At 37.0% G+C, this 23,929-nt stretch overlaps 2 protein-coding genes across 5 annotated transcripts in view; one reads left to right on the top strand and one right to left on the bottom strand.

Annotated features, from left to right (window-relative positions):
* Nucleotides 1-23,929, bottom strand: part of MED12L (mediator complex subunit 12L) — a 326,362-nt gene that overhangs the window by 36,778 nt on the left and 265,655 nt on the right. Inside the window, 17 exon segments of the mRNA XM_057499138.1 lie at nt 84-240; nt 2,024-2,386; nt 4,211-4,372; nt 5,187-5,322; nt 5,518-5,627; nt 6,666-6,755; nt 8,931-9,042; nt 10,874-11,035; nt 11,836-12,026; nt 12,138-12,212; nt 12,774-12,962; nt 15,761-15,960; nt 19,189-19,302; nt 20,009-20,110; nt 20,665-20,785; nt 22,246-22,387; nt 23,035-23,262. Coding sequence (XP_057355121.1) covers nt 84-240; nt 2,024-2,386; nt 4,211-4,372; nt 5,187-5,322; nt 5,518-5,627; nt 6,666-6,755; nt 8,931-9,042; nt 10,874-11,035; nt 11,836-12,026; nt 12,138-12,212; nt 12,774-12,962; nt 15,761-15,960; nt 19,189-19,302; nt 20,009-20,110; nt 20,665-20,785; nt 22,246-22,387; nt 23,035-23,262 — 2,654 coding nt within the window.
* P2RY12 (purinergic receptor P2Y12) overlaps nt 4,555-23,929 on the top strand; it is a 44,273-nt gene continuing 24,898 nt past the window's right edge. Inside the window, exon 1 of one of the 4 annotated variants that reach the window (XM_057499162.1) lies at nt 4,555-4,705. The gene's annotated coding sequence lies outside the window, so the exon portion shown is untranslated. The remainder of the gene's footprint in view (nt 4,706-23,929) is intronic. The other 3 variants (XM_036896346.2, XM_036896351.2, XM_057499175.1) reach the window with 3 other exon arrangements.

Below are 23,929 nucleotides of genomic sequence, written 5' to 3'. Positions count from 1 at the left end.
TGGAGGTTTTGGATGAGAAGCCAAGAGAACCTCAACTTACTTCTCATCTCAGAGCAACCCCACTGAGCTCTCTCTTCACATACCTGGAGTAAGAGATTGGTTCTGAAGGAAAAAGCCAGGCTGCTGGGGCTGACCCATGAGGTTGTAGCCCCACAGGGTGGGCTGTGCAGGGTGCATCATCTGGGAGGAAACGGGTGAGTAATTAGGAGGCACTCGGTATATGTTGCTCTGCGGATACTCCTTCAACATAGAGTTAAAAAAATAAAAAGTTAACTCCACACACCAGACAGATAATGAATGCAAAATTTTTCCTATCACGGTATCTGAGAGAGCTCCTGTCCAGTGACAGGGCCGTTTCATAAAAGGGACAATGAAAGCAAGAGCAACAATATAGTCTCTACAAAACACTCATTTGAGTTAAAACTCTTCCTTGACTTAAAAAGTACTTGGTTTCAGTGGGGAGGGGGTCATGGAAAGGGATCTATTATGAACTATTTTTAAAATACTAAAAGCACACTTAGAATACCTATACTGAGCACCACCCACAGCATAAGGAGCATCTTCAGTCGCTAATTCTCCCCATCATTTCATCTTAGAAGGCCTTCCTGACAGCCTGGGTCTGGATGAGAGTGATGTCAAAAAGGCCCACCATACTTCAGAACCAGTCCTAGGCCTAGACATCTAATTTCCAATTTTCAAGACAGTATTCTAAAGTGGACTTCCTGCTACCCTGCTCACCCTCTCCTGCCCAGGGATTTTGCTTCCTCTTATAGAAGCTGTGAAGTCTCTAAGGATCACAGCTGAATGTCTAATTCTCTCTCTTAGTTTATCCCCAAAGAGTATAGGAAAAATAAAATCACAGATCCCTGCAATGCAGCCCACTGGGAAGAGGCAGGTGCAGAAGCAGCATGGGAGGAAGGCACATGACCAGGACACACTTGGGAGGAGCTGAGTTTTAAGGCTTTTGCAACTGAAAGGAAGAGAAACCTGTCCATGTGGACTGTGGACTGACAGGCTAGGAAACCCGCAACTCCAGGGAGTGGCAGTCTGGACCTGACTGCGCACCCCTTCATTGGTAGGATGACATATGAGGGAGTGGCACTGACGTTCAAGTGGCATCTAAAGGTGATGCTGGGCTTTCCTAGAAGATTACTAATCACCACGCTTTCGGCCAGGAAAAGATGTTTCAGTTTGACATAGGTAAACAACAATTAGTCATGATGGCTGTACACTAACTTGTGGATATTTCTTCTATTACACAATAAGACACCTTTGACTTTTATAGAAAAACATCTCAAATTCTCTCTCCAGTATTTTCCAGATAAATTTAAATGGAAAGATATTTTACACATTAATTTGATAAGTGCTATAAAATCTTTTCTTAATTACCATCCTATGGATTTCTGTTGTTTTCAAGAAAATCTTGCTATAGGTAGGGAAGGCTAGTGAGGAAACAAGACATGAAGCTATCTTAAATTACATGTACCTTTTATAAAGCCTTGGACTATGATAAATAAAGAGAATACACAGGAGAGTAAGCTGGAATGGTAAAATATGAAATCTCAGAAACAGCCTTTTGGATATCCTAGATAGAACTTCATCTAGGGAAAAGCAGTGTTTCAATGTTACCTTACCACAGATATCAACTGTCCAAAAGACAGTAAGTATTTCAGACATACCTTATAATGAAAATGTGAGAGAATGAGTTTTATAGGTCTAAAACAACTCCACTTTCAAGTCTGAGAAATTACGAAACACTGACATACTGAATAAATATCCACCGTGGAAGCCTAAACAATGGAAGCCTCCTCTCCATGCTAAGGATAGGAAGGAAAGTCCGGCTATAAGCCTGTTGTCTGTGACAGTCACTGCCTGGGCGCCACTCTGCTAAGCAGAACAGAGCCTCGTAGGGGAACTACTACAGCAAGGCCGATGCTCTTGGTCATGTTTCCAGGGATATCATTCAGGCACCAGGACATGTTCTAGAGACGTTAACAAGCCAAGCTCTACTTTCCGTACTTACATCAATTCTTGAGCTTGATTTCGTCTTGCGCTTCCTTCCCTTTGTTTTCTTCTCTTCATCTGTTGTGGTTTTTCCCTGATCTGACAGCTCAGCTGATTTCCTCTCGGGTTCCTGAGAGATGGGAGATGTGGGCTCTTCTTCCTCCTCCTCGGGAGGCAGGGGCAGTGGTTCGAGGTAGTAACTGCGGGGCTTGGGCATGGGGTGTGTGTGATACAGCAGCAGGTGGTGCTGCTCCTCATACTTGATCACCTTTCGGTCCACTCGGACAGTCCCGAACCAGGCCCAGGACAGAGGGGCTGGGTTCTTCTGACCCTCAAACAAATCCCACGGGGACACCTTCTGCTTGGTAGAGACCTGGAGACCCTGTGGTGAAACAACACTCTGTGAGCACAGGGTGAAGTCTGCTCCCGATTCAGAGTCCAAGCTTGCTTAGGACATGATGCAGAAAACATGTTGGCTGGCATGGGCCTTAGAGATCCCTAGCATACAGCAGACAAGAAGCTGATTAGCCAGGGTTACAGAGCTAGATCTCTGGAGAAGGGTGGCTAGAATTCAGAACTGTAAGTTCAGTTCTGTGGGTCTTTGTATCTCACAAGATACTCTGTTCAGGCCATTACCCCAGATGGCCCTGCATATTTAACTGTAAAATGGAATTTTTCACTTAGTTTCTTTTAGGGAGAAAATTTTTTTGGAATACCACAAAGTTGATCTTACTGTATTAAATTATAATCAATTATAAATGTTTGGAATCTATTGGTTGTTTTTAAGATAAAACTAAGCTTTAGTCAAGTTACAGTCAGCCTCTTATTGGGCTCAAATTAACTTCAATCTAAACACATATGGACATGATTCAATATGGAGATCTTTCATGCACTTAATAAGCCAATCTCTGAACAGTTAAGTAATATTACTACAGAATTAACTTGTACCAACAGGCATAAAATCTTTTAATTCAAGTTTATGTCTACTGAGTTTAGAAGAGGAACTGTTACTCTCTTTCTGAAAATAACCGTTTCTTATCCTTAACATTAATTGGTGATGTCTCTTGGTACTTTCCCTGGCATACTGAAGTGAAAATACTTTTCCTCAAGATGACCTCAACTGTAACTACTATACTCAGGCATTCCATCAGGTATGTGCACCCCTGATCTTATCTACATATATTTGTCCATGGGTGGCTTCACCCACAGCCAAGGCTCAGTTACTATCTACCAATTGACAGTTTCCTAATATTTGTCCTGAGATTAGACCTTTTGCCCAGGTGCCAAGACCACACACAGTTCCAAACGGTTTCCAGACATCTCACCACTGACCCCACTGGCACTGCAAACCCAACTCGCTCCCAGCATTTTCTCTCCTTGCAGCTGCACTGAGTGCTCAGCTTGCCCCAAATCACTGCAGCGCTGCATTTCTCCGGTGGGCCACAGTCTTTCATGCCTTCCCTTTGCCCCACACCACACTGCTCCCTACCTCCTGGCTGACTCTAAATCCTTTCAAAATGCCCCAAGTGTCGATTTTCCTGGGACCCTGCTCTGAGTAACCCCTCGTCTGGATGTGATGACTTGTTCTTGGGGTCCCCTAATACTCCGTACGTGACACACTATCATTGCCTATCTATTTCCACTTAAGGGGGAGAGCTTTTTCTTTCTTCTCAATGATTTCAGAAACCTGTGGTTGCTCAATGCTCATTAAAAGAATCATTGACCACTCTTCTCATATTCTGGAGAACCTTGTTTAATATCTTGTATAAGTGGCCATTAAATATGGTTTAGTTGATAAGAAAATAAAGTACCATCCCTTTAAAAATATTTTTTATTCAAAATAACTTATGGCTTGAAGAGTTTTTAACAAAAAATTAAGTAAACATATTCTGTTTCCAATTCTGAAGTAAAATCAGGCCTGGTCATTGATCATACATATATATATGTTTTTACACTACGCTTTTACTTAGTTTTCCCTTGGTGACCTTCAGAAATTCACTTAGATTCAGGTAAAGTATTAAATGAAGATCTTCATGATTTGACCTATTTATATGATAATGCCAAAGCATTTAAATGAGAAGAATACACTTTTTAAAGAAAATCAAGAAACATGTTTTATATGCCCTATAGGAAGACAAGACAGTATTATTTTGTTTTTGTTAAGTTTATGTATTCATATATATGAGAAAGAAACATTTACTCTTGCCTGTTTTTTATCTATTGAGTCAAATCCAGCAATTTTGTTTCCCTTTGTGTCAATCAATGAACCCATAGGTTCACAGGTGATGACATCACATGTCTGTTTCGGCAAAGGTAGCAACTGTCGAACTTTGTCAATACTTTCTGATCGCTTGTCTCCTAGCTCTTTCTAAAAAAAGAAAAAAAAAAGGCAAAGAGATAGAGAAGTGGGACAAATATTACAATGAAGGCAAAAGTTAAGAAGGAAGTTCCCTTATGAAACATTTCCTTTTTTATAGTTGGGATGTTCTTTAACCTTGACCATGGTCTATGATGCAGCTCTCAATTAGTAGTATGTTTCATTTCTTCTATTTAAGTAGAAAACAGAACACATATAAAGGGACCCTTGTTACACAACAAACATCACAATGCTGAAATGACAAAAATCCAGAGTAGTATCTGCAGTCAGAAGGCCGGAGCTGCAGCACAGAACACGTTCTCAAATACAGAGTCAGACTGAAAGGTAATCATTGGTTATTTTACTATTAAGGTCATTGGATATATTGCTTTTTTTTTTTCTCTTTGCCCTTTCTTTACAGTTTATTTCAAAGATTTTGTTAGTGGTTAGTCAAATGAATCACATTTGGAAATTTCAATGCAAATGGTTATTTTTCAACTACACATGCCAGTCTAAGCACAGATTAATCCTAAATCTAATGTTGGCATTTTGGTTAAATATTTGATAATAGATTTCTTAAGTTCCTTAAAAAACTAAAATATGTTTTCTGAATATAAATTTTTTAAGAAAAACCTTCAAGCTATATGCTTATAACTTTTGTGTACTGGTAAACTTAGGTAAAACAAATAGGAAAATAATCACACTACATTAACTCACATGCAATAAATAACATCTAATTTAAAGAGTAGTAATTTGGGATGAAATGCACTAAATAACAAATCCATAACCAATTTGAGCTCTTAATATAAGCTGGTCACAAACTTACCTTCAGTTTCTTTACTAAATTCATGTATGCACGTTTATTCTCTTCAGACCCCCCTGGGGATGCATTTGATAGGTCTGAAGCTAGTGTTCCATTGATTAAAACACCCAGCATGTCAAGAACAGTTGTGAATAATTCACTAAAAGGGGACAGAAAATAGTCAATTTCACTTTAAAGCAAAACCAAGGTACTCTCAACTAACTGAGCATTTTGGTTGAAGACACAGAACTTTTAATGGTACCTAAGAAAATAAGATGTGGCAGTTGTAATCAGTAAACCAATGCTTCTACTATATTCACATGTAGCAAAGTAAATGTGAAATGATAAGACATACTTGTTAGTGTGCATGTCAACAGTTCCAGAAGTAATGATCTGCAGGAGGAGGAGGGCCCAGTCTGTTGTCCACTGGGTGCTCCTCTGCACCGTGTCGAACATTCCTCCCACCTAACATAAAAAAATACAATATAAAGTTTGCATTGTAGTACAGAGAAGATACTGCCCCCATCCTTTATGTAGCCAAATTTTGATTAATTTTTTTTTAAAAGATGCTCTAATTTATGGAATACAGCACCTTCTTTCTCACCTCACTACATCTGACACTTTCTTGGTTTCTTTGGCATAGGAATTTGGTCATTCAAAAAAAATAAAAGAGGATACCTAAGTATGGGCACATCATCAATATGAATTAGGAAACAGTAAATTCGGCTTTCTTTTATTCCTAATCTTTCATGATATATCTAATTTTATGATGTCCTTTTGTCAAATTTAATCTGAATAGGTCAAAGCAACACAAGCCAATTATCTATAGCTTTATGTTGTTCAATTACTATTGAATCTAGCCTGTTGTCATAACATTGGGAAACAGCCAGTAACACAGGAGTAACGATGATCATGTGGCTTAGCCCCCAGGTCCACTCATCCACGTGTGGGAATCAAGTTAAATACAACTGCCAAATATCAGGAAGCCATCCTCCAGAATAGCCTTCATTTGGGCTTGTCCAGTGGGAAAAGATAAAATTCAAAGGAATATGCAATGTGTGAGAGCTTTTAAATTTCTGTAAAACTTCCTGGTGGGATTTGTTTTTATGATCAACTGGATGGAATGTCTGAAAATTTCAAAGTAACAGGATGTTTTTTTGGGGTCTTTAAACAAGCATAATAAAGGCTAATACTCATTTCAAAATAGTCATCCTCTCAGACTCACTCTTAGCACAAACCAAGGAGGAGGCGAGAATCCCTGGGGCGAGGGCTGCAGGAAGCAAATCAATGCCTAAACATCTACTGCTGTCTGGAAGCCAGACCAGACAGGAAGGACTGCGGCATGGAAGAAAGGACACTCGAGAGACAGGGAAGTAGTTACAGAGAGCAAGGGGCAGGGGCGTCACCTTGGAATGAAGGCTGTGACCAGGTAAATGGAAAGCTGCAGCCATTTTCACAAGTAGAAAAGTATAATGGAGGGAAAATGCTAGAAATGTCTCTTACCAAATTGAGGCGGAGTTGCAATGCTTCATGCATCATCTGCCGTGCTTTTATGTCATCTTGGTATCGTTCTTCTCTCCAGTTACTTAAAATCTAAATCAGAAAAGGAATGAAAAAAAAAGTGCTTTCCCTATTAAAATGACCACATTTTTTCTCATATTTTAAGTTCAACTGGGTTTTTTACTTCACAGTTTCATTAATTAACAAAGCTAAAATAAAATTTTAGCTTTCCTTCCCTTCCTCCACACAGACAGAAATCGGACTATTTCTTCATTGCCTTTCTAGGTAAAAGGAGACAATGCTTAATCTAGTTATGTATCCTGCTACTAAGTCTTAGAAAATGCTTTAGCAGGTCATCAAGTTAAACATTAACAAAAATAAAGACAATTTTTTAAATACATTATGTCACTGGTCTTATGAAGACACATATTAGATGGACAGAATTACATTTTGTATCAGTCCTGTGTTACATGTCTAGGAACATGCTGTGGACCCTAACAAATGTATTATTTTTATATTTTACTAAAGGGGGCAGGGCTTGCCATCCTTTAGACTTGTATTTCTTGATAATGTATAATATTTTGGAAAAAAACGACATCTTGAACATTAGTCAAGTGGCATATCAATTAATAAAGTGAGTGCTTCCTCACTAATTCAGGCTGTCTCCCCTTCCTCCACACAGACAGACAGTTGGGGGAGAAAAGGCTTTCTTAGAAAAGGCAGACTGCAAGAGGAAAACACCCCATAATCAGATGACAAGAGCAAAAACCACACACTCCACTTTCTGAAATACGGTAACTAATAAGAATTGTCTTAAAAGAGCTGAAATGAGTCACATGCAGAAGTAACCCAGCCCAACAGATGATCTCTAAGCATACTGTGTGGTGACAGGAGAAATTTCCCAGAGCTCATCGGAAGTATAGACCTCTCCCAGGGCTGACATAAGGTGCAGGACACTTAAACAAAATGCACGAAGCTGTCTTGGAGCTTACATCCTAGTAACAGGACAACTAAAAATAAGGCAGGTGTAACAACTGATTTAAACTAGGGCAAGGGGATAGAGAATGGTCTTCATCCTGTTTTTAGAGAGTAATCCAAAAAGGCCTCCCTACGGAGGTGACATCCAAGCAGAGACCTGATGAAGTGAGGGAGCCACCAAGCTAATATCTGGAAGGAAACCCTTCCGAGCACAGGGAACAAAAGATGCAAAGGTGCTGCCACGATGACTTGCTTAGCAAGATCAAGGAGCAGCACTGTGGCCACTGTGAAGAGTGGAGTGAACAGACCATGAGTGGTAGGAAACAAAGCAGAAGTGGCAGCCAGGGCCAAATCATGTCAGGCCTTATAAGCTCAGACTAGGAATTTTTATTCTAGGTAGAGAAAGAAACATTGGGAGTATCTTGGGCACTGGAGTGATATGACTCACACTTAACAAGAATCACTCTGCCTACTGTATAGAAAATAGATTTCTCCTATCCAAAAGGTGGGAAATGACGAGAGGAACTTGTAAGTTAAATGCCCTCATTCATCTAGTACCAATTCAAGGGAAAGACTGTCATAAAAACACAGCACCACAGGAGGGCTCCATTTGGCTCTGCAGCAGGATAAAACATCCCATAAGACCAGTCTATCCACTTTGCTCCATTCCATATGCTGCAACTTCTAACTTAATCATTTGGTTTCCTTGAGGTACATCAAACACAGGTGCCTCTCTAATAGTGATATGGGAGAATTGTTGGTGGAAAGGCAATCCAAGTGCTTTGTAAATGAACCAGTCAGTATGTCTTCTGATTTGTAAATGAGTATCTGTGCACTTCATTGGCATCAGTCTGGCTCTGACAGGAAAATAAAATTGAGTTTCTGAATCTACAGAGTTCAAGCTGAGACCCTCCTGGGTAGGTGGAAGGCCAGCTTGAGGACCCGGCTAGAGGTTCCTCTGTATTACCACCATGCCTAGTACAACCTGGGTGTTCCAGGACCTCTCCCATGACAAAGGGTCAGGAGAGCAGCAGATACGTCAGAGTTATATGCAATATGAAAACATTACTTTTACAGGCTATAGATATTTCTCTAACACACAATACTACAAAATTGTTAATCATGTGGCAATTTAAATGACAGATAGGAGAACTGGGCGTGGATTGTGTCTCCTAGCATCTAATCAAACCATTCTGTGCCCTTATTTGTTTAATCTCAGTATTTGAAAGGAAAACAAATTAATATCATTAGAAAAACACTTGTCTGGCTTAACATTCTATTCTTCTTTACCTGATTAACTTGATTCTGAAGTGATGTTAGGAGGCCTTCCCGTTGTTCGTCTTGTCCCTTAAGGCAGGTAAGGACCAGTGAGAGGAAAGGCTGTTGACTCAGAAGAGACATACTACAGAGGAAATAATAACAGCAGATCTAGTTAGAAATAATGGATTACTTCCCCATGCAACAGTAAATTCTTGCTCTTGGGTTATTGGCTCTTATTTATTTTACTATTAGAAAAGGGAGGGGAGTGGTAAATAGCCAAAGACTACTTGAGAAATTAAATCATATCCCTACTGATCAGATTAAAAGATGCTGTAATGCTTCTAAATAATTTAATGTACTCTTGCCCTTGAGGGTATTCCCAAACTAGCATAAATTCATACTGTGTATGAGCATGTTGTGGGAGTATAAGGAGGAGAGAATTTATATTTCACATTAGTAAGCTGAATTTAAAGATACACATCAGAAGAAGTACCATTTTATATACAGAATAAAATGAAACACTTTAAAATTTCTCTCACACAAAAATTTTTATCTTAGGGTCTACAAAACAGGCCTGTATGATTATTGTGCTTGTGTAATTTTTCAGCACATTTCTCAAGACCAAACAGTGGGGTACTGGTAGGTCAGCAGCGAGTTCTAAGGACTCCAACACAGCGTGCTTGCTAGTGGTCTCCAGTGTAAAAATTCTATTTTAAAATGGAATTTAATTAATATTTCTTCAATTATCAGAGAACTGACAAATCATACTGACAAACTAATGGCAACATTGGAAAGAAAATTCTTTAAAATGAGATTGAGGCCAAAATATTTCATTTTATACCAGCAGAACGGAAGAGCCACTTTAAACTCTGTAATACCATCTGCCCTCCCTGTGGGAAGTGAGGCCATGTACATAAGATCATCCATTAGCAAATCAACTTCAAAAATTACAACTAAGTCACCTGGTTGGTTAACTGGTAAAGATGACAAAACAACCTGGTAACAAACAAATCACATGCAAAGCTAGATCTCTACCAACATGTTCTTGAGTTAAGAAAGCAGGCTAAGGAGCCAGACCACCTGGCTTTAAATCCTGGCTTTACAACTCAGCTGTCTGTCCTCGAGAAATTTACTTAACCTCTCAGTGCCTCAGTTTCTTCATTTGTAAAAAAGGAATAATGAGAGCACCTACCACATATAATTGGTGTGAGATTTAAAAAGTTCACATACGTACGTATGTAATGAATTTTACACAAGAGCTGGCATTTTGTAAGAGCTCAATAAATGACAGCTACTAAAATATCATTAATTAGGAAATAAGAAAACTATTATATTCAGAATTTTTTAAAGATGGAAGAAATTATCACTATTTTCTTCTACTCCTGGGGTGCTAAATTCATTATTTTTCACATTAGAGTGTGGTTTTGATCATTCTCAATGACAGAGTTGGTTTCCAATATGATTATCTGAAATCTTTTCTAGGGCACAAAATAAATAAAAAACATTAAACAGTGGCTTATAAATTTTAATAATCTAGTCTAGAACAAGATTCCTAAATGTTAAAAATATCAGTAACTATTGCAGGGTTCAACATGACAGTACTATATAAATAATTCTACATATTTTAAACATAAATACATTAAGTAATTTAAACAATTAAAAATAACTAAATGTAGACTGCAGTCACCAAGGATTTATCCAGATCTGATTCAGTAGGTCTGAAGTAGGGCTTAGTATTTTTAACAGTTCAGCAGTGATTTGGGTATAAAGGCAGGAATGAGAACTAGTGTACTAAATACTATAAACTGGAACTTTTTAGGAACAGAGCCTTGCCTAAAAGAATGTTTTCAATTCTGTTTAAAAATGAAATTTCAGTGGACTGTGGGTACAGTGATTGTGCATGCTTATAGGATATGAGATTTTTTCAATCATTCTTTAAACCCTCATACAAAAAAACCAACTTCAAGTCATACCTTTTCTGTTTTTGTCTGTCTCTTTCCTTTTTTGAAGAAGAGCCCAAGTGCTGCCCCTTCTCTAGCTCTTCCCCAGCAGCTTTCAACACTCTTCCTTGCACAGACGTTGGCAGCCTGGCAATTAGGGGGGCCACCAGCCACACACCCCTGCGTTCAGAGGAACTAAAATCCAGAAACAGGTGTTAGGCCCAAAGAGACATTCCTTTTCTCTGCTCTCAGTTGTAACAGAAAATCCAGTGGGCAACTTTTATGCACAAGACATACCAATTATTCTGGAATTTTCTTTTATTTCTGTATTAGCTTCTTTGCGCCAAATACCAGATATTTAAACATAATTTTTCACTCATGCTTATGGAAAGCAATAAAAGGTGGGGTTCTAGGAGGATATAACTAAACTTTTTTAATTTATAGAAGGTTTTTCTATGATTCTGGCTCTCTGATTAGTAATAGTCTTTTTGTCCAATAAGAAATACACTTTTTTTTTATCATGGTTAAGATATGAAATGTTCTGACCATGTTTAAGCATACCAATAACCAATTTTCCAAGTTTTAAAATACACTATACACCCACATTATGGAATACAAGCCAATCTGCCTTTCATGATTATCATTTGTCCAAAACTGACATAATTAATAAAGATGGCAGGAAAAGTGTTTCCTATATAATAAATTCCATGGCAGAGTAGCCTAAGGGGAAACTAAAGAAATTAATCCATCCTGTGTGTCACAGACCCCAAGGAGTCTGGACCTGGTTAACCTAATACTTAGAACACTAAAATATCACCTACCCCAGACATATTGCCCTTTAATGTATTATTAAACAATGAATTGACACTTACAAGTAATTATTTTCTTCACATTCCTGCAGCTTTATGAAAAACAAATGCATTATGCACATAAAAATATACTGTTTTTATTTATGAAAAAGTAATGACAGCCCAATAAAACTACAGAAGAAATACCTTAGAAACGTCTTTATTCCATTCTGTCTCGTGCTAGTTGTATCAGTACTTCCAATCCCATTTGGGTTGAAGAGGCCCATACCAGAATTAGAAGAGTTATTGTTCAAGTCGGCAGACTGCTGGAATACCTCTATTGTTGCCTTTGCAATATTGTCCAGTAAGTTATTCATTTCAGCCACTGAACCAGACCCCTAGCATTAGACATAAGAAAACTAGCACACGTTTTACTTTATTCTCAAACATCTATGTGTTTTGCTTTTCATAAAATTTTATACACATTCATGCTTTCAATATATACTCACAGGGTCCTTCAAGCACTGTTTGATCATTAACTGAAGTTCGAGCCAGGACTGCCTCAATGTCCACTGCTCAAGATTCTGGGAAGAATTGGCACATTAAGAATACTGCACATGTCTTTAAAAATAGTAATTCCTTCCAGTATTTCCTCTCTCAAGAAAGGGTAGAATAATCATACATAATAGAGGAATTTATATGGATCAAAAGACTTAAGTCTATTACCTGTATTCATTGTAGACACAGAGAAATATAAAGTAACATTAGAATAATGTGCCTCACTCAGCCAGGCCTGGAAATAAGCAGTTCTTCTCCAAAATCTGTTTATCTAAGCAACCCATTCCAAAACGATTTCAGTATTTTTTGTAAAGTATATTTAAGACAGTCTCTCCTCCAAAGCTTATTTCTCATATACAGTAGTGACTTGAAATACCAATATTTATATAATGATTACATACACTTGGCAGTAACTATGGATACCAGCAATAAAGTCTGGCAATTGCACAGAAACTAAAACAGGAGAATAAAAATAAGACTGAAGTCAAGAATTAACAATGACAAAGAAGGAGACAGTAAACTCTTGTTAAGAGCACAATGAACATTTCAAATGACAGAAATACAGTATTTAGCCTATTATCACTCACCTGCAGAATGCGCTTAATGTGCTGTCTCTGCAGGTTGTCCCCCTCAGTACACTCTTTAATGCCATGGGGATAACAGATAAGCTGCAGTAATTTCTGTGCTTGCATATTTGAAAGCACAGGGTCCAATATAAGTTCTTTGTCTGTGCATAATCTTTCAGGTTCTTTTAAGCAATGTTCTCCTACCCATTCCTAAAAAATAACATGGCAGTCAGAATGACAGGCAGAGACTTTCTGTAAGTGTATGCAACATATACTAAATTCATGGCACACAATGGAATATAAAGCAGACAGGAATCTTCCAATTTAAAAAATATTACAGGACAAAAGTAAGTGGTACAAGTTTTAAAAGCAAAATTCTTAGTATTTTGACTTCTTAAAAATACAAAGTGGAACCCTGGTTAAAGAAAACTTTAGAAAATAGATATGCAGAAAAAAGAAAGCAAAGATAAAGAAAATATTGGTATATATTTTCACAATTGGAAAATGAGACCTTGTTCTAGGTACTGTTCTATAATCATTTTCTTTAACTTGCTAAATAATGGTAATGGTTCTGTATTACGACAGGTCTTTATAATTTTTATATAATGCATTAGACTATATTCCACTGAATAGAGTAAAACATTTGGGAGACTGTCTTCCTTTTTTATATCATTATGAATAATATTATTATAAATAAATATTTGTGAACATCTATTTTCTGTACAATTATTTTCTGAAGATAGTATCATACAAATAGAATTGCTGGGTCAAGGACTACAGCAAAAAGTTAAGCTATCGATGCATATGGCTAATTGCCCTGAACTCCTAAAACTTTCATCATCATTTTTTCAAAGGCAAACTATTATGCGGAATGGGGTAAGAAATAATTGACAGTAACAAAGCCCTATTTGAACCCAGACCTGTCTCAGTTGGAGCCTATTTTTTACTACAACTATGACTCAATGCTGGCTCTCCATTAAAATTACCTGAGGAGCTTATTTAATTCCTATGCTCAGGCCCCACAGTAAAACAATTAAAATATTACTAGGTGTTGGGGCAAAGGTATCAGTAATTTCTTTTAGGCATCAAAAATATTCCCCCACCCCAGGCCAGTGATTCCAACATGCACTCATGCTGGAGACCAATGTATTAAGCACCTCTCAATATATGGCTATTAGGCAAACTTTTACCACTGTTACAATACATTTTAATAAAAGCATGACTGTCAACATTACGTCTATAGCAAGGTGGGAAATAATTTATATGGTATGTCATGATTTTTTTTTTTATAAGAAAGGAGAAATGTAAAATAAAAGGCAAGATAAACAGAACAAGAATGAAACTAATTGCCTAGGGCAGGGAGGGACACAGGGTAGAAAGGCTAACAGAGGGAGGATACACCTCTGAGAACACCTTTTCGTGTAGCTGACTTTTGGAAGCATGCTCCTCTAAAGACAGAGCTGGGGGAAAGACAAATCTAAACTGAATGCAAACACAAATAAGTGAAATCAATTCTATGTAAAATGTGTAATATATCCACACTGAAAGAACAAGTCCAAATGACTTTTAACACAATACTGTAAGTCCCTGAGGAAAAAAGAACTACATACACATCTTCAAGTCTTTTTAGCAGGGTTTGTTTTTCTAGAGTATAGGTGAAGCAATTGTCAAACTATTTCAGGTGTATTGTAGAATTAAGCAAATGAGTAAATGGTTAATGTTACTGGGAGCCAGAGTTCTTACTGTGGAAGAAGTCAACATTAATAGGGAAGTGGAGGAATGCAAAGAACACTGAGGGATTGGGCTGAAATTGGAGTTATCTGTATAATCAGTATAAAGTCATTATGGTACACACACATTTAGGTACATGGATGTATGCTTTTCCTAGCTCTGTCTGCTGAAAAGACTAACAGCAATCAATGCATATTGTCCATAGCACTGAACACAAATAATGCCCAGATGTTGGTTCCTAAGTATCATCCTCTAACTTGTACCAGAGTTCCCTGAAGTAGTGAGTAATTTCAGGTCTGGGGCAAGAAGTACAAAATGTTCTAGAAAATAAGAAAATACTTAAAAAGAAAAAAAATGTAGACATGTCAGAATAACACAAGAGCCAGCACAGGAAGATTCCCACTAGACAAATGTGGGATAATTTGAACATGAAAATAACTAAGGACAGTATGTTATAACCCACATGGGAAATAAATTAATTCACTAATTAATTAAATGAATAAATGAATGAAAAATAAATAAGGATAGGCTTTCCTTAGAGTAGAATGCAAACTGATAATTATATTATAATGTGGTTTGATGAGGAAGAGAATATTTGCATTTCTTGAAGTATCTTCCCAAAGACCACTTACTAATTGTAAGGGGAAAAAATGTGAACTAGGTAGTAGAGAAATCTTCAAGCCACACAAAGGAGATGGCTTGGTCAAAATGATCAGCATCAGTGAAATGCAAATGGATGTTACATGCCTTCAGATGGGATTACCTGAGAAGAACACACTACTTCCATAGTATCTTGGCCAGGAATTCATAACTACAGGAAACTTCAGACAAATCCAACGTTATTGGGACAATTGACAAAACTGGAATGTGGCCTATAGGTGAGAAAAAATTACTCTACCAATGCTAAATGTCCTGATTTTTGATTAACTGTATTTTGGTTTATGTTAATAAGTAAACACTGAACTATTAAAGGAGTATAATGTATGTATTCTACTCTCAAAAAGTTCAGCAAAATTTATTAAAAAGCATTTGCATCCACATTCACACACAGAAACAATTATAAGTCAAATGGAGCAAAATGTAAAAAATTAGTGAGTCTATATAAAGGGTATATGAGAGTTTTAAAATTAATATTGCAACTTTCAAGTGAATTTGGCATTATTTCAAGATAGAAGGAAGGAAAGGATCACCCATGTGTAGGTTTCCAACAATAGCGAGTATCTCCCTCCAACAGAACAGTTATTCAAAGTTAAAGGCAAATTAAATCTGAAAAATACCTGCTGACAGATAGTCCTCAGGACGTATCTTGCATATTCTCTTAAATTGGCTGTTTCTATGGAAATGCTTTTCCCACAGGATTTTGAATTTTGTGAGGCAGCCCAGATATCATCTGCATTCCCATCACGACGTAAACCCCTCATGGTGAAGTCATCGTTCTTTAAAGAGCTGACATTGTTACTGCCAATTTTGGCATCTCCTAAATAATAGAATCACAAAAGCAAAATCACAGAAGTTCAAAATAGAGTCAAATATTTGAGAAGTAAATGAGGCAAACCTTCGGGGATTCAAAATACGTGAATGGTATCACTGTCGCATAGTCAGTTGTTCAGCGAGAGAGAATGATCAAGAGGATCAAGGAGAGAACCCAGAGAAGTCTCATCAGCCACAGAAAAAAAGCAAGTTCAAGACTCATTCCTTATTTTGTTTACAGAATTAAGAATGCTTCCACCAAACTTGGCAGGCCATTATAAGCCACACTTAATTATCACAGCACATTGATTTCACCAATATTTCAAGCATGAATGTATTCAAATTCATTTGATTCACAAACAAGGAAAAAAAAGGGTTACTCACCCTTCTAGATGTCCCTTTTCCATTTCTTCTCTTACAATGACTTATTTTCTATCCATAGGTCAAGAGAAAAGTTTTGCCTTAGCCCACCTTACTATCAACTTCTTGACAAGAGAGATTTATTTCCCTGGGAATGGAAAAGGGCAATGCATACTAAGGAAGCCCTGGAAAATAGGGCATTCATTGAATAACCCATGTCTTTCACTTTCTTCTGTAAACATCCAAATTAGAAAACCTCACCTAATCAATCTTTAATAAACTCAGTAAAATTAAGCTAAGAAAAGTGCTTTCCTCTTAACAAAGTTTTGAGGAAAACACAAAGCAGAATGTCTAAATAGCTGTAAATAAGAAATCTTCTCTAGCTGTGACAAACAACTGTCATATTTTAAAAGTGAGAGAATAACATAATGTGGTACTAAGGATTGCCAAATGACAGCAGAGCCTCCAAACTTTTGCCCATTCCCCCACAAGGATTGTAGGCCTTAAGAAATTTTCCTGGAACCAACAAATGAATTTAGAGGAGGTCCTCACTGCCCACTGAGCAAAACCAAGCCCAGATCAGTGTGAAAAATCTTTTAAAACCCCATAGGTCAATCAAGAACAAGTTTTGACTCTGCTGAAAAAAGCTTAAAAATCAGAATGTCTTAGTGATAATTTACTTATAAAATTGTTAATAAAAGGGGAGGAATTAGCAATACATTTCAACTCATCAATATCTTATTAGATATTATCCTACACTTCTCATTAAAGCACACATAGAAAAAGTAGCAACTTCACCCACAGGAGTTTATTTAATTCAACAGAGCTCTTCAGGAGCTGAAAGAAAAACTAAATTCTATGTACCAAAATTTAGCATGCTTTCTCCAGCCTTTTGTGATATAAACAATGATTTGTATACCTTCACTTTAACTACTACAGAAATTAGAAACCAAATTCTATAGACAGTCTTATCTCCCAAACTCAAAATAGATCCTGATGGACAGGACCTGACAGAATACTGGTCAGGACATGTTGAGATAGATAAATTAAAACTTGCAAAACAAAACCAAAGGAACCAACACCTCTGCCAGTCCCAGACTAGGGAATCCTAATTCAGCTCAGATGTTAGCATTAACAGAGGAGATATGGGAGGCTGTACCAGAACCTTCTACAGACATGAGAACAAATAGAAAAGAGTGTTCAGTGGCTGCCTGGTCAGGACTCTGCTGACAATCAACTGGCCTGATCCGGACTTCTCAGACCTCACGAACCCCACCTACCAAGAACTGAGCACAATTAAAAAGGTCATAGAGAGGCAATCAGAGACAAATGAACTGGTGGCTATGCATGGATTTTAAAATATGATTGTTTGGTATTTAAAGAGGTTGGCAAATTTTACATGGAATCGGACCAGTCCTGCAAATGAAGAGGCCAGTACCTAGATCACATTCATCTTGGATTCTGCCATTCAATGCTATCACTTAACGCCTTCGCACTTCCAGCGTTGGTTTATTGAAAACCTTTTTATTTAGTTTCACTAATGGATATTAGAGAGATTGAAAAAAAAGGAAGTCCTTGATTTCAACGCCCCTACATTTATTTATTAAGTAGACTGACCAGCCATAATCCTTCCAAACATCATCAGAGCATGGAAATTTTACTTACTGAAATGTGCACTTAATGTTGACTGTATAATACAACAAGCTCCTAAGATCAGGGGAGAGGCTGTGGCCCTCCACATGGCTCTTTCATGCGCATATATATATATGTATTTACAAATACAGAAATGTGCATATACACACACATGCTTTCTCCAACTTTTAGTGAATTACACAACCATTTCTGCACAAATTAAACTACTATAAAAATTAAAAACTGTATGTGTGTGTGTGTATGTATGTGTGTGTGTGTATATGTTTGTGTATTTTTTTTAGGCAAACTTTGAATAGTTTGTTTTATAAAAACTGTTACCCTTCTTCATTATCACCAAACAACACTTCTCAAACTGGAGTAAATAGGGACAGTGTATATCCTCAAGCATGTTCTTTAAGACTATCTAAAATGATTCCTATCCAACTCAGTAATTTCTATTCTAACCAAAGGGAACTTTTCCAGAACATGAAAGACAGATTTTGTTTAGTCAAAGCCAAAAGTGGGTACCCAAAGTTGGAATTAGGCAGTGTGAACCCAAGATATCCTGCACATTCAAACCCTAAATGATTTATAGAATAAAAGTGTCTAAGAGTATTACACTAAATGAACAGAAAAGTACTACCACTCCAGGAATATATTTATATACCAATAAAGAGGAGGAAAGCTTGGACATTTTGAATTAAATGGAAAAAAAAACTGTGCGTGCTAATGTTGATTTATCAATAATACCAAAATCATTGCAATTATCATCTGATTCCTAAAAAAACTAAGGATGAAGGTTATAAACTTGTTCAGGCTTACAACAGAAACAGAAAATACTAAGATTAAAACCCAAGTTTTCTGGTGTTCTATTCCTAGAATATAAAAAAAGTTTAAACCTTTGGATCACCGTGTCTATCTGTGTCCATCACAAAGTTTGACTTATGCCAATAAATTAAGATAAAACCACCCTGTGGGCCGAAGGATCTATTTCACATCAGAATGAGATATCCTACAGTTAACATGCCACAAAAAAGTATTATATTTAAATTCCCCCAGAATTGTACATAAGATACAGACTCCTCAGAGTCTAACTGAACTTGGACTTGGAAAAAGCCAACTAATTTTTCCAGAAGAACAAAAAACATGTTTCTTATATTATTAAATAAAATTAAACCTGAATACAAATTATTCTGCCTTTGTTTCTGGTATTCAACTGAGCTCAGTGCCAGGATAGTCTTACCAAGCATCATAATTGCTTTTAAGACAGCAAACACAGCTCCCACTTCAATGCTGTTGTGAGCAGCAGCTAAAAGGTGTCTGTCACAAGACGATCTGATTCCAGGGAAAGGTTTGCCTATGAGAATAACAACAAGCCTTTAATAGTCTTATCACCACCATTAACAATCTTCTGTAACCATTTACAGCCAGCAGGGCCTTTGTTAGGCTGTGAGTGCTTACCTGCCATTAGTTGGCTTTAATTGATGCTGCATGTATTCGCTAAGAAACATTGCCAGTATAACTTCTCCTTTTCTTTTTAACTTTTATAAGAGTGTCTTTGCTCTTTATACGTATCATAAAAATCATAGTAGGACTTTCATCTACTTATGCTGATTTTCACACACACATACACACATCCCACACACACCCCTATATGAAAATGATCTTTGGGAATAGACTTCACTAAGGCCCCTAAATTCTTACCTTATTCCTTTTACCTCAGTAAAAGCAAAAATGAATCACCATTGCCCTAAGCTGCTAGGATGTCGTGAGTAAACGGTTATGTTAGAAGATAATGCTGCCCGCCAGCATGGCTTAGCCTAAGGGCAAAAGTATTTTTATTGCTTATTAACTCTTGATTTGAGTTTCTCAATATATCCTGATTAACATACAGGAAAGTGCTGGCAGTCCTTTCAATGACATCATTGTGCTCCTTCATCACCTCTGCAGCAAGCCCCCCAAAATGAGGACGTGAAGTACAGAAGGGACAGCCTACTTGGTCACGTTAGAACCTAAAGCTCCACATGAAAATGCAATCAGAGGTTTGTTAGCTGTCAGCTCACCGGTAGCTTGAGGTAATAGGCAGGCCTGAGGAGCTCGGAAGAGATGAAGCAGGAGTCGGCATGTCATTCTTGCCCCAGGCTCGGCATCTGCATCACCACAAGCTAGGAAAGAGGGATTTTAAACACAAGCTTTCTTTTTCTTTTTTTTTATTAAGGTATCATTGATATACACTCTTATGAAGATTTCACATGAAAAACAATGTGGTTACTACATTCACCCATATTATCAACTCCCCCCCATACCCCACTGAAGTCACTGTCCATCAGTGTAATAAGATGCCACAGAGTCACTATAATGGCAAGTTTCCTTACATATTCAAGAACATGTCTTCAGGTTTTCTCATAAGCTACGTTTTCTTGAATACTTAAAATAAATGCTCTTTACGGCAAAAAAGTAAGGTACTGGCTATGCTTCTCTGAGAAATCCGAGTACTTCCTTAAAAATAGGTATAAATAAAATAGTTTCTAACCTTTTCCACAGGGATCTGTAGTACGTTGTATAGAACATTTATGACTCCATCCTCTTTACCTTGATGCCACACCACTGCCCAACGCATGTACCCTTAAACACGACTCTCACTACATTTCAGAAGTTAGTAACCATCCCACCAGGACAATGGGCACATAAGAGATGCCCTTCCTGGGTGCTGCCTCACCTGCGGCTAGGAGAGAGGGAAGTGCGACGTGCTGCACGACGTCCTCCAGGGAAAAACACTGTCGTGCTATCAGAATAGCAATGAAAGTAGCTAATGAATCATGGAATGAAAGGTCACTCACCTTCAAGAAAAATATTGACATGTTTTAATACCTAACACCCTAAATAATATCTAAGATTAATACCTAAATAATATCTAAGAGAATGTCGGCAATATCAGTAAGATCTCAAATCCCAAAATGAACCAACAGAATGAAATGAGAACTTATAGCTATTATCGTCCAGGACTATTTCCAATTCATAAGACAAAGAATGAGGTTTACCCACATCCCAGTGCTGTGAGAAAATACTGAATTTGACCTTGATCATATATAATTGAAAAACAAAAGAACAAAAAGCAAAATCAGGAAATTCCTAAAAGATGTGGCAAAAGAAAATGCTTTAGCAGAATGCAGTATAATCTGTCACTTAAAGGTAAGACCATTAGGAAGCAAGGGACAAGAAGAAGTTTCCCTTAACTGAAAAACAAGCCTTATTAATGATTTGAATTTTCTTTCAGGGATAACTAATAATGATTCCGTAATATAATTAAATTACCTTTAAAAACAATTCTGAAAATTTCTGACTCCTAAATAAAAAAAATAAAAATGTGGATCTTTTCTGCTTGGAAAAGCAGGCCACAGATGTGTTTTATACGTATAAGATCTTAGGTACCCACAGAATGGAGTAGGATTGCCTACCCTGTCCTGAGTACCACAACTGGAAAGTAACCCCTCAACTGAGAAACACTTTTTAAGTGTTCAGTTCTTCAAGACTAAAATAAAACATGGATTACCTGGAGAAGTGAAATGCAGAAATAGATGAAAAATCAAGAAGGAGTTATAAGAAATTCACACATTATGGATGTAACACGATATTCGAGGGGATTGGGGATAGATAATGGGTAACTCTTTAGCACCTTCCAGACATAATCAATGGGACCAGACACCCCAGTGAATCTGGGCCAGGACATTCTTTTGCAACACAAACAAGACCTATTTCCTTAGAGTGCACTTTTGATCTTAAAAAAAACAAGGTGTCTCTCTTCAGAATGTAAACTGCTTTAAGTTAAGTTATATTCTGTGCCATGAGGAACCCAAGGCTCTAAGTAGAAACTACAAACAGCTGTGTAGACCATATATATGAAATCTCAGCTAACAAATATGGGAATTCTTCACATCTTGGTTGTAGACTAAGCCATCTATTTTATTTAAATTTTCTTTTTTTTTTCCATTTATTTAATACCTGGCAACCACACTATGGTTCATAGCTTTTGGAAAGGGAAGGAAAGAAAAATATATTTTTCTTAGGTTTTTTTATCATTTATTTCTATTTCACATTTTCTTAATTTTCATGGTACTATTAGTAGATAATTTCTAATCTATTGTAGGATGTCCCATGCTTACTTAATTTTTTTCTCTAATCCTACATCTTTGACTAAGGAAAAAAATATTTTACATTTCAGTTAAGGGTTGAGTCAATTAAAAAAATTACTAGCATTTTAACTGCATGATAAAGTTTTCAAATGAAAAAGAAAACTTACATCTACAGTGCAAAGTACATCATTAAATCCCCACACATGATTTGAAGAACAACAAAGAGCCTTCAGAACTCCCAGCCATTCTGAACTGAGAACGGTGCAGCAAGCTGTCAGCTCAGAGGAGAAATTGGCTATGTCATTAATCCTAGAAAGAAGAAAAACACAGCAGAAAGTGAAACAAGAGAAATACTCACATGTGATATGTTTAATGAACGGATATTTCACATCATTGAACAAGTCACTCATTTGTTAGATTCACGGATATAATAAAGAACCACTTATTAAATGGCCTAATAGAACTTGGAAAAGAACAAAGATAAATGGCTTCAAATGTTTTCTAATATTAAGTGCTACTGAGCAACAAATAATCAGTACAGATGTCAATTAACATATTTTGAGTTCTGTGAACAAATCTGACTTTAAATTTACATTTTTTAAGGGCATCAAAAAATGTTAAGACACCATGTAATTTACGTAGGCCTAAATACACTGTTTTCAAAACACAGGTATTCTTTATTTGTATTTTCATTATACATGTCTTTGTAAATGGATAGATGACTTATAGATTATATATAAAGCATCTCATGCCAAAGCAGTAAGACAGCAACATCTATCATGTTAAGGAAATCATAGTATAAAGCAGAGGTAAATTCAGAATTGAAGAATATGAGGGGGAACAAAAAATGGAGACAATATGGCACTGTCAGCCTAGGCAATTACTAATGATGTTAATTTCAAAGTAGCTCTGAGGCAACAACTCTGTGTTGTGAATTCCGGGGTAACCCAGCCTACCTGCCGGCATCCTGGTGGCCCATACATACATTCATGAGAGTATTGCAGACGAAGCTATACCGATTGGCTGCATTGTCATTTAGGATCTTTCCCAACATGGAGTAGTTGATGCTACGGGCTGAAGGATTCTCAATAAAATCCATCATGAAGTCTGGATCCCATCGCAAGTTAGAATTTGCAGGCATCACGTTGTTATATATGGTTTGCTTAACTTTTGAACAGGCACTACTGAGGTTACAAGGAGAAGAATTACAAGACAAAACACAACTACAATAATCAGAAAGTTATTTCACTGAAGGACAGATTAAATGGCAGCAACTGTAGTGTATTCCCAGAGAAGATTCAGATTTTAAGTTTTTGATTCCAACTTGATAATCATCACTGAGCAAAGTGGCTCAATAAATAGTTGCTGAATGGGGGAAGAACAAAACAAGAGCAAAATTTGGTTACTAGTCTTAATTATTTTCATCTACATTTTACATGCTCTAAAAACAAAAGCACTTACTACGGCTTTAAACAACTGTCTGAAGAGTGGTTAGGAAATGTTATTACTCAAGAATAAAAATGGATTAGGTTATACATAAGGAAAAAATTGGTGTTTTAGTTCTAATTATTCATCTTGGGAAACTGCTCTGCTAGGTACAATGTGTGCAGTGGAGGTTCAGTGCTAAGGCTGCTCTGGTCACTGTGGTACAGCTGTGCAAAAGAGAGGCTCCCTTTAGGGAGCTTACAATCTCGTAGGAGGATATACAATGTACAAATTCTATGAGAGTGAAGGTATTATGTCATTCTTAAAAACTTATTTTGCGTTTCTCAGTTGTAGTAAGAAAATTTGAAAAGTGGTTTATCATATGAAAACAGTTCATGTTTCAATGAGTTACATCTAAGTAAGATA

This window comes from Manis pentadactyla, chromosome 1 (genome assembly GCF_030020395.1).
Source record: "Manis pentadactyla isolate mManPen7 chromosome 1, mManPen7.hap1, whole genome shotgun sequence".
NCBI lineage: Eukaryota > Metazoa > Chordata > Mammalia > Pholidota > Manidae > Manis > Manis pentadactyla.
The sequence above is the reverse complement of the archived record's forward strand: the minus strand, read 5'-3'. Positions and strand labels throughout refer to the sequence as shown.